The 14,493-nt window shown below is 44.8% G+C and overlaps 1 protein-coding gene across 3 annotated transcripts in view; it reads right to left on the minus strand.

Moving 5' to 3' along the window:
- The window catches only part of LOC119164934 (complement C3), an 84,532-nt gene that overhangs the window by 46,704 nt on the left and 23,335 nt on the right, over positions 1-14,493 (minus strand). For all 3 annotated transcript variants that reach the window (XM_075873349.1, XM_075873350.1, XM_075873351.1), the window contains 6 exons: positions 13,275-13,469; positions 12,583-12,732; positions 12,215-12,341; positions 11,254-11,313; positions 8,453-8,677; positions 6,306-6,516 (listed from right to left, as the gene is read on the minus strand). In XM_075873349.1, coding sequence (XP_075729464.1) covers positions 6,306-6,516; positions 8,453-8,677; positions 11,254-11,313; positions 12,215-12,341; positions 12,583-12,732; positions 13,275-13,469 — 968 coding nt within the window. The remainder of the gene's footprint in view (positions 1-6,305; positions 6,517-8,452; positions 8,678-11,253; positions 11,314-12,214; positions 12,342-12,582; positions 12,733-13,274; positions 13,470-14,493) is intronic.

The following is a 14,493-nucleotide window of genomic DNA, read 5'->3' on the forward strand; positions in this document are numbered from 1 at the left end:
CTCTGCCCGGGCCGGTGCTAGAAAAACAGCCAAGCGTCCAGGAGGGAAGATTCCTTGCTCAAGTCACCACGACGACAAGAACGTGCAGGGTACAATACGTTTCCTGGCCGACGGGATGCCAGTGGTCGAAGGTCTGCTGCTAGGAAGAGAGGTTCGAGTCTTACGCGATACGGGATGCAACACGGCAATCGTCCGACGGGAGTTCGTTCCTGATGTGTGCCTGACAGGCAAGAAAATCAGTGTCGTTCTCCTAGACAGGTCAACTAGCCATCTCCCGGAAGCTATTGTACAAGTCAACACGCCGTACTTCACAGGGATGCTGAAAGTAGCTTGTATGGATCAACCCCTCTATGACCTTGTGCTGGGAAATCTTCCAGGCGTCAGAGGACCATACGATCCAGATTCTGACTGGAAGCAGGCGACTCATACCCAGGTGGATGAGTTACCTGCGCAAGCACACCCGACCAAGTCACCTGTCACCTCAAGATCTGCTTCTTCAAGCGTGGCAAAAACCAAAGCCAATCAACAAGGTCAAGAAAATATCAGGCCTTTGTACGTGTCAACAACGCTCTTACCTGACGTTACCAGAGCCCAACTCGTCGAGGAACAGCGAAATGACCCGACACTCAAAGCTGTCTTTGCTAAAGTGAATAAAGAGTTCAAATCGGGAAAGGGCCACTGTTACGATTTCATCGAAGATAAAGGATTGCTTTATCGACGCTACCGCCTTGCCACTGGCAGGACGTTTAAACAGCTGGTCACTCCGAAAGCGTTCCGGGTAGGCATACTGGACATTGCTCATGGCAGTATCATGGCGGGACACCAAGGCATCAAAAGAACTACTGATCGTGTCCTAGAAGAATTTTATTGGCCTGACCTGAACGGAGACGTAAAGCGCTTTGTCAAGTCTTGCGACAAGTGCCAGAGAACTACCCCTAAAGGAAAAGTTGGAGTCGCACCACTAGGCAACATGCCTCTTATCCGGACACCTTTTGAAAGGGTCGCGGTTGATTTAATCGGCCCATTTTCACCAAGATCGGACCGTGGGAACCGATATGTTCTGACACTTATCGATTTTGCGACTCGCTACCCTGACGCTGTAGCATTGCCCGCAATCGATGCAGTTCACATTGCGGAAGCACTCATCGAGATTTTTTCCCGCATCGGCTTGCCAAAGGAAATCGTCACCGACCAAGGGGAAAGTTTTACCTCAGAATTAATGAACGAGGTTAGCAGGCTTCTCTCCGTGAAGATGCTAAAGACAACCCCATATCATGCGATGGCGAACGGTCTCGTGGAGAAATTTAATGGCACCCTGAAGACAATGCTAAAGAGAATGTGCCAAGAGAGACCTCGATCTTGGGACAGGCACCTAGCTCCGCTACTCTTTGCATATAGGGAAGTTCCACAGACAAGCCTCGGGTTCTCTCCGTTTCAGCTCATTTACGGCCGCCACGTCCGAGGACCGCTAACCGTGCTGAGAGAACTGTGGACAAATGAGGGGCTAGACGCAGAAACGCGGACGACTTACACCTACGTCTTTGATTTGCGCAATCGCCTAGAGGAGACTTGCAAGATAGCCCATGAACAGCTGGAGAAGGCTCGTGTGAAGCATAAAACCTATTATGACAGGAAAAGTCGCCCTAGAAAATTATGCCCAGGCAACAAGGTTTTAATTCTGCTCCCGACTGACTCCAACAAGCTGTTAATGCAGTGGAAAGGGCCGTTCCAAGTCATCGAACGGAAAAATGATGTCGACTACGTCATCGATGTGTTTGGGAAAAACAAGATTTTTCATATCAACATGCTCAAAAAATACTACTAGCCCTCAGTCGTGAATAGTTGACTCCTAGTTGCGACATAGCAACCCTACTTGTACGGTAGTTTTCCAACCGAACTGTAAGCAGCCTTCTGTGAACATTCTGCTACTATGTACATGCGACCCCTAAGGCAATGCAGTGCAGTGCAGGGACCGTGCAGTGACCGTGCAGTGCAGTGACCATTCGTTCGCCCCGCGCCCTTGTAGTAGAATAGTTGCAAACAACTTTCTCGGAAAAGGGGGTGATGTCATAATATGTGCTGCGCGGACGCGAAACAGAAACTAAAAAACCGACAATAGTGTGCCGTGCGGTGGCGAAGAGGATGTGATGTGTGCGTGTATGTGCCGTGCGGTGCCTACGAGGAAGACGACAGCTCGTGAGGCGCGGTCTCGAGGGTGCGTGACCCGTGCCTTCGGCAGTGCGCGAGGTACGTCGTTCGAGGCAGGACTACCTCGTTGGGCGTCTGGCCCATAGGTACGACCCAGGCCACGTCGCGACACTCGTACCAGCCGAGTGGACAGCTCAGCCTCCGCTAGACGACCGGCCTAGGAGAGCTGGCGCCAGGTTCCTGAACCTGTCCTTGTCCCGCTGGTCGTAGAGAGCTGGCGCCGGGTGCCTGGACCTGCCCTTGCGCCGCTGTTCCAGGAGGGCTGGCGTGGGTTTCCGAGCCGGACTGCAGGTGCTCAAGGGCACAACTCCCTGCCGCCGGAACACGTATGTCGTCGGCTCCAGTTCGTCGACAGTGGCGCTGAGCCACTGGAGTTCGACGCGGCGACCCTGCGTCTCACGACCTCGTCACTGCAGGTGACGACGGACCCTGCGTCTCACGACCTCGTCACTGCAGGTGACGACGCCGCACAACGTCGACTTCGCCACTGAATGGTGCCGACGGGGCATCAACGACGGCCCAGGCTACTACCCCGACGACCTGAACTGTAGGCCGAACGTTCTACTTATTCATTTAGTTTAGCCGCGTGTTTTTGTTAGGAACTTCGTAATGTGTGAATTGTCCATGTGTGAAGGGTACAATAGAAGTTGGACGTGTGTTTGTGCACTGGCGTGCTGTCTGATTCTTTCTGGAGCGGTCCTGCCCCAATAACATCACAACCTCACTTGTTTTTGTGAAAGCAGATATATGCACACTACAGATGGGTTTTCACCGCCACAGTCATGTTGCGTATAAATACTAAATTATTAGCATCAATGTGCGATTTTTTTACCCGCGAGTTAAAACGCGTGAGCAGTGGTGATGAACACGACTGTAGCAGATGAAATGAGCTAGTAATGGCCTTCGCACAGAGGGCGCATGCGATAGCATCGCCCAGCGTGCAGTACTTCCCATGCATTGTCCCTCAAGCAGCATGGAAACGCCTCGCCCGCCTTTCGTCGGGAGAACTAGCATGTAGAATTGCCGGTTGAGGGCGAGTGGTCGTGAGTGCTGGGGCGCACGCTATCTCGGCAGACATCAGCGATTGGGTCGTATGGCCTTCCTTACATGCTGTTCTATCTCTGCTTCGTGCAACGATGATAGACTACATGAAAACAGCTTTTCACTCTGGATCGGCTGCATTCGATTACGTCAGAATTTTTAGAGTTATTTGAGACCGTATTCCAAAGAGTTACCTGCTAGACTTGTTTTTTCTTACTAGACTTAGGAGAGAGAGCACAAAGGGCATTAGCATCGGAAGGTTTCCTCCCACCTTAAACTGTTTGCACACAAACTCTGTAAACATAACAGAATTGATGGTTTACACTAAAATGCTTACATGAGGAAACATACAGTTCTCATTTCGTAAAACACTTCGCATAACATTGCAATTTGTTCTTATTGCATTCATAACCTTGCCCTTGCAACGAAAGTGATTTTTATCTTTCCTGTACAATTTTCCAAACAATCTATTGTTCCTAAAAATCTTGTGCTACTACTACTGCTGTTACTAACCCTGCTGCTGCTGCTGCTGCTGCTATTGCCACTGCACAAAGGTAAACTTCTTAATGAATGGTGATCTCGAAAATTGATATATCAAGTGCATTTTTATAGCACATTCATTAATGAATAAATCAAAGATAAACTTCCTAATGAATGGTGATCTCGAAAATTGATATAATAAGTGCATTTTTATAGCACATTCATTAATGAATAAATAGTTCTGTATTATAGGGGTCGTGAAACGCTCTCCTTAAAGCGACAATGCAAAACCACCGGCGTCCACACGCACTAACTAGGTGACGCCCTCATAAGTAATGCTTCGCCTATCGAGGAAAACACAACTCTTCGGTACTTGCGAGCATAGAGTTTCCTAAAATTAATTGGAGGGGACTCTGTCGCTGCGATTGTTCAGCGACCATGGGAATGATGGGTAGTACACACATTTGCCTAGTCTTCATACTTGCGGGTGGCGAATCGTACTTGCGGCTTCGTTTATTGCTGTGTTTCAGTTTTGTTTTGAAAGAAAAATTCAACCATTTTGAACTTCGTGACTCGATTTGGAAAGCTAAGTTTAAAAAAATAAGGTGGTGAAGCGCAACCGCTGAACATTTGCTGATTTTTGTTTTGTGAGAAAACAGCTTCAAGCCACATGAACACACACGGAGCCAAAAGCAGGCCAGAAGTACGACGATTAGACAAATGTGTGTACTACCCATCATTCCCATGCTCTCTGAAGCACCGTGCATTGCAGCTCCCATAAACATCAGCGCCAGACTTCCCTCTAGTGTATATTAGAAAATTCTATGCTTACGAGCGCGTGCGACTGGGCATTGGATTGGGACACCGATCAGTTTATTTTCCATACGCAGTCGGCACTAACTGGAACTCTTACGTCATATTAAGCAGCGTTCTTGTGGGATGAGGATTGCGTATGGCAGACGCTGATGAGCGCCTCTTGCGCGAGCTCGATATGCCGTACAATTCCACGTTCCTCGATAGGCAAAGCACCTATACAGGTCCACTCGGGTCAATGATATAGTTAGCGCATGTGGCTGCCGATGGTGCCGCATTGTCATTGTAAAACGATCGTTTTATGACCCCTTTATTTTATTGCCTTCTATATACACGAACGTGATACTATGTATCCCAGACAATTTCATGCTTTGAATTTATGTGTGTTTTGTCACAAGTTACCTAAATAAAAGGACACTGAAGGCAATTAACATTTCATGTTGAAGTGAAAGATCAATGATTGAGTAGGTTTAAAGCACCAATATTATGCACAAAGAAGGGCTTTAGTAGTCAAAAAGTTAAGGCGAAATGTAGGACTTGATCTGCATCACCTGTGGAATATTCTGGTATGCCATCACTATGACGTAGTAGATTAATCACGAGCACTGTAAACCCATGATATATAAAAAAACCACTGCAGTGCATTACAAGAAGTAATAAAATGCAACTTAAGAATTTCAGTTTGCTTCACAGAAGAATAAAAACTTGAGGTTACCATTGAGAACAACGCTGCTAGCAAAAAGATTTTTTTTTTTGCCGGATTATTCCAGCATGCTGCGCGGTTCTGCAGCGCCGTGTAGTCAGTCAAACGGTATGTCACGAGACCCTTCATAGAGGGGGCGATTTGAATTTCGCCAATGGTACACAGACCACTAAACAAAAATTTTCTTTCAAAGGGTGTTTTTTTTTCTAGAAACAAGCCCTTCGAGGTTGTTGGGACATTATTGCCACCGTCCTCATTGATTTAATGTACCTGCAATGTTATTACACTCTTGGAACCTAAGGTACTTTTGAAATGTCAGAAGTTCAGAAGAGATGAAAGCTTGAAGTGTTAAAAAATCTTTCAACACGGGGTGTCGATGGAGTCAACGTTTCAACAAGCAAGCTTGGTTTTTTTTTATTTAATGCAGCAATCTGCTTTCTTCACAATGACACAGGACCTGCACCCTTCTCCTAGCAGAAAAGTCACAAAGCCCTTCTTGATCACGGAGGCTTTTGTTCTGGCGATAATGGCTGTCCCACCTCAGAGCAGCATATAAAACTTTAAAGACACTTCTTAAAGTGCGACGGACGTTTGGAGAAAGCCCATGGCCATTTGACTGCGAAAGCACCCTCCTCTGTACAGTAAGTTCACTAAATAGCCTTGAATCTTTAGTAAAAGTTTTCCCAGTGAACCTTAAACATGTTTGAATGTTTATAATTCATCAAAATACCCATGTTTTGTTTTCACTGTTAGTATTAGCCGAGTCCTTCAATGATTTGAAGGACTCTGGTATTAGTAACAATAAATACCGCCGATTTCAGCTAATCTGTGAATAAATGCAAATGCATCAATGACAATGATGGGGTAAATATGATGTTCTTGTGGTCGGTCTCATGTCTTTCGGGCTAGCCTTTGATTTATAGTCCGTACTAATCATGCACAAGGCAGCACAGACAAGTCTGCTTGCAAAAATGATGGTGACAGCGACACCTGAGGCTGAAGGACTTCTGATCGCCTCGAATGTGTCGTATAACAGAGCAAACAGAGAACACAGACGTACCCGATGACTCGTTCATCGAAAATCCATGTTTCCCGGAAATCGTTACGGATCACAGAGTCTGGAGGCAGATCGTGCGCCTCATCATACTCGTCTTCCTCGTCAAAATTCGGCTGTAGACCCAGTGCAGGCCTTAATTTCGGCTTTTGGCCTATTCGACCGTCAATCTCAAAGTCATCTGGGGTGTCAGCAGCCAGCGAGAAAAAAGGCCTACCTGCACGAACACATATAATACCAATACTAATTATACGGTAATATAGCTTTTTTGAAAGTATGTCAAAACCTGTCCATTATGCAGATTTTTACATACTGAACTCCTACTTATTAGTTTAATGGTCCCCAAAGCACCTCCTATACCGTAAAATGGGGTTACTTTGTGACTGCAGGGGTTACTTTGTGACACGCGCTCGGTTTTCTTTATTTTATATCTCGCGCCACAACCAGGCGCCGCCGAAAAGCTATGAGCCACTCAACAAGCTCGCCTGACATGCTGTGCCACCTAGCGGCAGCCGGCGAAAGTTCTCGCGCTCTGGAGCCACTCTAGACGCCCACGTGGTTAATGGTGTTTTAGCGCGCATTGTTGAAGCACCGTAAACTTTGTGTTCTCGACCCGTCCGCACGAGAAAAACAACGATAACAGGTATGCACTTCTGATTGTTAATATGTAGGCTAAAATAAACTGTAATCAAAATTTATTCACGTCATGTTTGTTTAAGGTTATAGAAAGAAAACTGAAATGTTGATACTTCGCGGGGTAACTTTGTGACACGCCAACTGTCACAAAGTTACCAGCAGAACGGGAAAACCGACAACTGGAAAGAAGGGCAGCTCTTCCTCCGGTATCAGAGCTAGACGACCTAGGAAGAGGTCTTCTCTTGAGGACGACAGCGCAGAAGAAAGCAGTGACAGCGAATCGTCCTCAGATGGTCAGTACGGCGACAACAAAAGGTGGTCAGAAGAAGATACAAGTGATTCCGAGATACTCTCCGGAAGTCTTGATAACCTATCGGACACAGACACTTCTAGCACTTCCGCGATTTCAAATACTAGCAACGTCCCAAAGGTCCGCTGTACGGGTTCCGGAGAAAGCACTTTCCAGAAGGATGACTTTGTCGTAGTTAACTTCGAAGGACAAGTTTTCCCTGGAAGAGTGACGGAAGTCAAACCTGAGGGGTACATCGTCAGCACTATGGACAGGACCAAAAAGAATTGGAGATGGCCGGACCGCGAAGACGCTATTTTGTACTCAAAAGAAGAAATTTTGTACACGATTGAATCCCCTAGGCCGGTAGGCAAGCGAGGCATCTTTGAGGTAAAAGATCTTGATTGAGGTTGGACACGTATGAACAATTTGTAATACAATGTAACGTTTCCAGAGCAGAAACCAGTTGTAGATAACGCAAATAAACGTTTGATGGGGTAACTTCGTGCCAGACCTTTTTTTCCCTATCATATTCAGCCAAAAACAACGTTGTCACAAAGTTGCCCCACACGACGGGGCAACTTTGTGACAACTTTTATCCTAAATATAGCCGTTTGTGTTAAAGATGCGGATTTGTAGAACATACCGTCGTGTGAGGGGAGGTTTTAGCAACGTTATGCCACTATTCATTCGCGTTTATGTGGATAATTGTTCAGCGAGTGAATGAAAACGTACGAAATTTGTCACAAAGTAACCCCATTTTACGGTAATTGTTTACATTTAAAGTAAATGCACGTATCGAGTTCTAAAAAGCTGCTGGAATAGAAAGTTTTTACTGAAAAGATTAAGGGGGGTGTCAAAGAAAAAAATGTATTTTGCCATCGAGTCACCTTGAGCAAACGCAGAAAAGTCCATGTCAGTTCATGCCTGCTCAAATCAAACCAAGCCAAATCAAACTTTGTTTACTCCACAAGTTTATGTGTTGCGGAATGGGAGGGCTCGAGAAGAATCTTACCACTTGAGAAGCCTCGAGCTCTCTTCGCACGTGGCATACAGCAAGAATGATGAATTAATTATGCACCAATTATGCAATATAGTACTTAGACTAATACTACCAAACAATACCATACAACAATGCTTGTTCAACGCCCGTTTGTGTAAAGGGTGTCGCTTTTTCGCAGCAATCGTAAAGACGGAGACTGCCTTTTGCTGCTGCAGCTATTCTCACCTCTGTTGGGTAGGGGGCTAAGAGGGCTGGAGAAGACAATTTCGACGCCACCGAAGGGTAAGGAGCAGCAACTCAAGTAGACATCGGCACACAGCTTGCCCTTCTGTCCGCTGATGTAGAGCCGCACTATGACAGCTCGCGCCCTGCAGCTCCGTTGAAACCGGTCTGACCTTCTTGCCAGCGAACAGCACTCGTCCAGGAAGGCCGCGGATGCGGTTTCGGACTCTGCGAGGGCAAAAAGTTTACAAGAAGCATTGTTGATGTTATTACAGTGCTTTCAAACAGGGGCACTAAAGCTTATTGCGTGACCTCGCTTTGGGTCAAGCAGGAGCTAAGCAGTTTTAAAATAGGGTCTGCGTTTCTTTCAATACTCTAGGTCCCTCTGCATTGACCGCAAGCCGTCTCTCCAGTTGGTGACATCATGTTTGTTTGATGAAAGGCTTTCAGAGCAGTCTGTGGGGCTCCCGCTAAATACGAAAAATATCATCCCTAATGCAAAACTGCGTTTGGGACACTGTTGCTAAACTTCAGCGGCTCTCGGCTTATACTAAAGTGACCTAGAATACTGGAAGTGTCCAAAGCCACGCAGATCTTAATCCAAAAACTTTTAGCTCCCGCTTCACCAAAAGCAAGTGTATGCAATGAGCTTTGGGGCTCCTAACTTACAAGACGCCTATTCGAAAACTCCCTTTAACAGTTGCCCGACAAGTATCCCCTTCACGCGGACTCGTCGCCATAAAGGACTTGTTGTCATCAGGTGGAAAACAAGCTTTCCAGTGGAAGTCAAATAATTTAATAGTATACGTAGTAATTATTATTGACATATCAAGTCACTGAACCAGGCTCTCGAAATTTCGACCAGCTGTGGATCCTCAACGGGCGGCTAAATCCAGGCACACAAGCCTATAGCATTTCACCTGCACCAAAATGCAGCCACCTTAGCCGGGAGTTGACCACGCGACCTTCAGCTTAATACAGTAAGTAATTCGGGGGGAGACCTAAGGACTCCATGAAGAGTTCCTCGCTTTGATACTGAGCTTAAAATTAAGGGTGTTTGCTACTATTTTAAACAACCGTATCAAAGCTACAAATTCCTAACCAAAGTAATAAAATGAATAAATAAATGTTTATAGAAATCCAGCAGTTTCATTCTGGTGAGATGGGGGAAGAGGGGATTAACCCCTGTTCCAACCCACCTTTCATCGATGGGGATGAAAATAATAGAAGTAATTTTTTAGGGGAGTCAATTAGACCAAGAAAAGCAAAGGAGGCATTAGCTCTTATCCCAAACTATGCTGTAGTAACTATGAAGTAAGTGCGAAATGAACTAAAGCCGACGAAAAATCCCCTTTCCCATCGGTATGATCCGAATAAATAAAATTCGAAGTAGGAGCACGCCAACTACGTAACTTTTTTGCGGGTAAGCGAGGTCCCACTTCGCATCACTAAGGTACGATATATTTTTTTTAATGTGGCATGTGACTGATAACGATAAAGAATAATGGCTTAACACTTTGGAGTTGGTGGTAAGCATCCAGTCACACACATGTTTTAAAATCAGCATTGTGCGATGACTGGGTGTTGGTTTACTGTTCGCCAAGCAATATTACATTGCTTAATGTGATTTCTTGTCCGCATAATGCCTCTACAGGCTCTTTTTGCAAATGAGTTTTGAGCACAAGCATTGCTCTGTAGAAGAAAATTTGACTTCGACACACAGAGGCTGGTTTCAAATTTCATTCGATCCTTCGTATCTTTTACCGATTTTATTTTAAGGGCGAAACTTCTTAAGGATGAGGCTTGTTGGAGAAACCCTCGCGTAACGTGGGATATAGTCAAAACATATGTGACACACAAAAAGAGGTTTAACGATAGAGTAATTGCAACAGAACAACATAACGCAACTAAAGGCATAAACCCTTCATACTAGTCGGTGACTTTAAAGTAGACAATATAACCTATAGCTTGGTCATTCAACTCTTTATGTCACTAAACTTATGTAGGGCCATGCTCGGGTAACATATGTGAGACACAGAAATGGTTTAACAATAAACTAATATTTGTTGTAATTGTTGCGAAGCAATACAAAACACCCACAAGCACAAACTCTTTATACCAGTTGGCGAATTCAACGTAGACATTACGGACCTCGGCAACTACTTGTCACGATTCACTTCATGGAGGAGTGGGAATATTTTTCATTACTAACGGCTACACCACCGAAGGCGATGAAAACGGCGATGGCGATGCTGTTTAACGCCGGTACGGGTGCCTAAGAGCCATGCTCCAAAAACTACGTGGCCGTAACCCTGCTCTTTCAACAATGACGGGCAGGTCAGACTGAGTTAAAGTATGGGAAAGACTTAGCACTCGCCTCCCCCCCCCCCCCTTTGTGATTAGAGGGCGTTCCTCATTCCCAGATGTGTACGTTTATAATTGCATCCTTCAAACTATGTCAGTCAGAAGGTTCTATGGAGCTGATGTTGACTAGGTATTTGCAAACCAACACAAAAAAAATATTCGTAATATAACTATGACCCACTATATGCCCTTTTATGAAATTGCTTTATGGAAATCAAAATTCATATTGTCCAATACAGCAAAATATTGAAATGTCTATTTTCTTCGGCTTGAGCTTGACCACAGACTTACGAAGTCCATGCGTACTTGTTGACAAAAAGTGTACCCTAATGTAATCTCAGTGATATAGAACATACAGGTTCGATAGGTAGGCTTCGTTAAACATTCTACACATCACATACTATTTTTTTAGTAATGATCATAAGTGTTTAATCACTTACCCACAGACCGCTTCAGCCGCTGGAAACTCGGATGACGAGACAGTGGTCGGCATCTGGGGTCTGTAAATAAACAAAAAAAAAAGAACGCGAGTGAGATGTAAAAACACCTAGCCATTTCCTTTCCCAGTCCAATAGAAGATGCTTCTACCAACCTAGAATGTATTTAACTCATTTTTGTATACCTCCAAGGCAACAAACTATGTTCTGCCTTCATGCTGATCCCAAATGATTTGTGTCGGTGGAGCTGAAACCGGTGGATGTTCTACCCAAATACAATATAAAGTATCACACATCTAATGACATGCAAAGATTTATACCTAAATGAAAGCACGGCGGGGCCCAGCTTTCATATTCTTCAAGCGCCACTCTCATGCCCTCGATAGATGAGGGAATGAACTTGGTGTACCTTACCGTGACTTCCAAGACGATACAACTGCTCAGGCCACAAAAAAAAAGCAAAATCATGAAAAGCATCTTTCTAAGAGGTGCAAGTGCACTAGCGATTCCCCATATCCACACAGGGAGTACCACACCATACCGTGGCAACCTTTGATAACTGCCAATTAACGTTTTTTGATGCAGTTGGTGTGCATCATTTATATAGTGCTGTGAATGCTTTTAGACTGGTTGTGTACGTGAACGAGCAGTGAGTGCCGAAACAGCGTTTTTTTTTTTAATGAAGCCATGTTTCTGTGATGCATAGGAACCTAGAATATAAATCATTGCACAAGTCATTTATTGCAAACGAATCTTCCGAAAATGTGTGTGCACCAATACATGCGTCATATTAATCGCAATATTTAACTTGTGCTGTGCCTACCTCAGAGATTGCGGCAAATGCAACCCTTGATGTGAAGAAGAGCAAGACATTGAGAGGAATTTGCTATAGGCTTGTATTGTATAGATTGAAAACAAAAACTCTGTGTATCATCTCTTTTTTTGACTGCAGTAAAGTTCATACCTTCGTGGATGACGTCTGGCGAGTGCTGGCTGATGACAATGACTCCGAAGTTGGACAAGACATCTCTGATTGTGCTGCCACCCCCAGGACCACAACCCATGTCATGGGACTTCAGCTTTGCAAACATCTTTTGAAGAAATAAAAGGAAAAAAACGCACAAGTTGGATTCCAAATTAGCCCATCTTAGAAAACTTGTAGAATTGCTACACTAGGGCTCAGGTTTGTACACTGGGTGAGCAATGCTGTTGTTTAATGGTGTGGATTGCTTCTGCTACCTAGACAATATTGACTTGCAGCCAACATATCAAATAGGTATTATAAGTTAATGAAAAGTCAAACATCTTGAATCTACACAGATGTTCTAATACCTTATTTGAGGTGAGAAGACCTTTGCTGGCTAGTTCGGATACTTGCTTGTTGATCCCCAAGATGCCCACACGTGTTCCGGGACTTCCAAGAATCTTCACGGAACCATTTGCTCCAGGTCGTTCACTTTTGAAGTCTGTCTCAATTGTTATCTGCATGCACAGAAGAAAACATAAGCAAGGAACAATGAAAAGGTATGATCTCAGTTATTGAATTTATTTTTATAACACTCTTTGCATTATGAAAACATGTAACAACCCTTAACATGTCAGGAACCCATCTGGAATAAACAGGTGTCTTCTAGATAGTCTCTCTCAACCTTATTACACCCCTCATAGGCTTGTATAAGTTACTCAGCAGAACTTGGCATTGACCACACCTCATGCACATGCGTGTGTGAATGTGTGTGCACATGCATTTGAGTGCGTTTTGATGGAGCGCCACATTGCGCTGTCTTCAATATTACAAGTTACCAACTAGCTCAATACCAATTTCTAATGTAAGTTATAAAGGCTTAGCTAATGCAATTTTGAAGAAAATCGTCTCAAAAGTGCAGTATTGTGTACAGCAGCATTTTCTCGAATGCATTTCCTAGTGAGCGTGTGCTTCAGAGAAGCATGGCATCTACGTACCAATTGCTGAGGCTAAGTAAGCATCACGACCTGTCCACCAAAATGAAAAGAAGTGTGCTCACGGCAGCCTTTTCCAAGCAGGCTTCCTCTACCTCGATGACGAGTGAGTCAGCCAGCAGGTGCCCTTCATGGAAGGCATACACAAGAACGCGTAAAGACGGCGACATGTCGTTCGTCACTGAGAACCGTGCAAAACGATATGACGACACGTCTTGATATAGTTCACCGAACCGTTTCACCTGGCCATTGTGTGTTACCTACAAGGAAAGAAAAATCGCATCATATCCAAGGAGTGAATGATGATGAGTGGGGTGAAGTGCTGAAAGTTTTCATCACTAAACAGTGAACCATCCGCAAATATCGCCCACTGCATCATCAAAGATGTGATAAACACTGTATATATTTACACAAAAAATTTTATTATTCATAAGTGGTGACTATATGTCGCTTCCATTCCCCCTTTTTTATAACGGCTTTGTGGTCGGTGAAGTGGTGGATCAGTGATGCGGCATAGTGGGATGTTTGCAAGGACGAAGTAGTGGGCAGTTTGCAAAGGGGGCGCTATAGACGGTCACATACAAACAAGGGATGGACACAGTGAAACAATTCATGGTTCTTTAACGTGCACCTGGAAAAAAGTACACGACCATCTTGCATTTCATATTGGCTACTTCTCAACAGTATTTGCTTTATGGTCGGTGAAGTGGTGGATCAGTGATGAAGCGTAATGGGATGTTTTTAAAGATGAAGTAGTGGAAAGTTTGCAAAGATAGAACTAAGGTGGTCATGTACATACATACAAGGGATGGACAGACCCACGCCTTTAGGAGCTTCACCTCTAAAAGCTCGAGTTTGAAGGATATAGGAGAATGCAGCTTTAGGGGCCCACAACATCATAGCTAAATGAAATATACCCGTACAAGTACCCTGAGGCTTTTTGCTAGATCACTACTCTGGCTCACATGCCCTTGGAAACACACGTACAAGAAGCCGAGACGGGAAGTCATGCTACACAGCATGAAGTCTCAACATGAAATCCCGGTCATCCGATACATCCTCAACAGGGCCCGCAGGCCAGAGCTGTTGGTGCCCACGGGGGTATACTCGGGTGGGTGCGGGAGACACTCTCCTCTACGTCAGTAATGTGCCTTAATAAAGATCATCTCCCTCCGTGTCTGCTCCTCAGCGGCGGATGTTCACAAGCCTGCATCAATGCGCACCCACTCCAGAGGGATGTCATGAGCCAGATGGTTCAGGCACTTTTTTAAAAACGACAGTTTT

Source organism: Rhipicephalus microplus, chromosome 9, assembly GCF_043290135.1.
Source record: "Rhipicephalus microplus isolate Deutch F79 chromosome 9, USDA_Rmic, whole genome shotgun sequence".
NCBI lineage: Eukaryota > Metazoa > Arthropoda > Arachnida > Ixodida > Ixodidae > Rhipicephalus > Rhipicephalus microplus.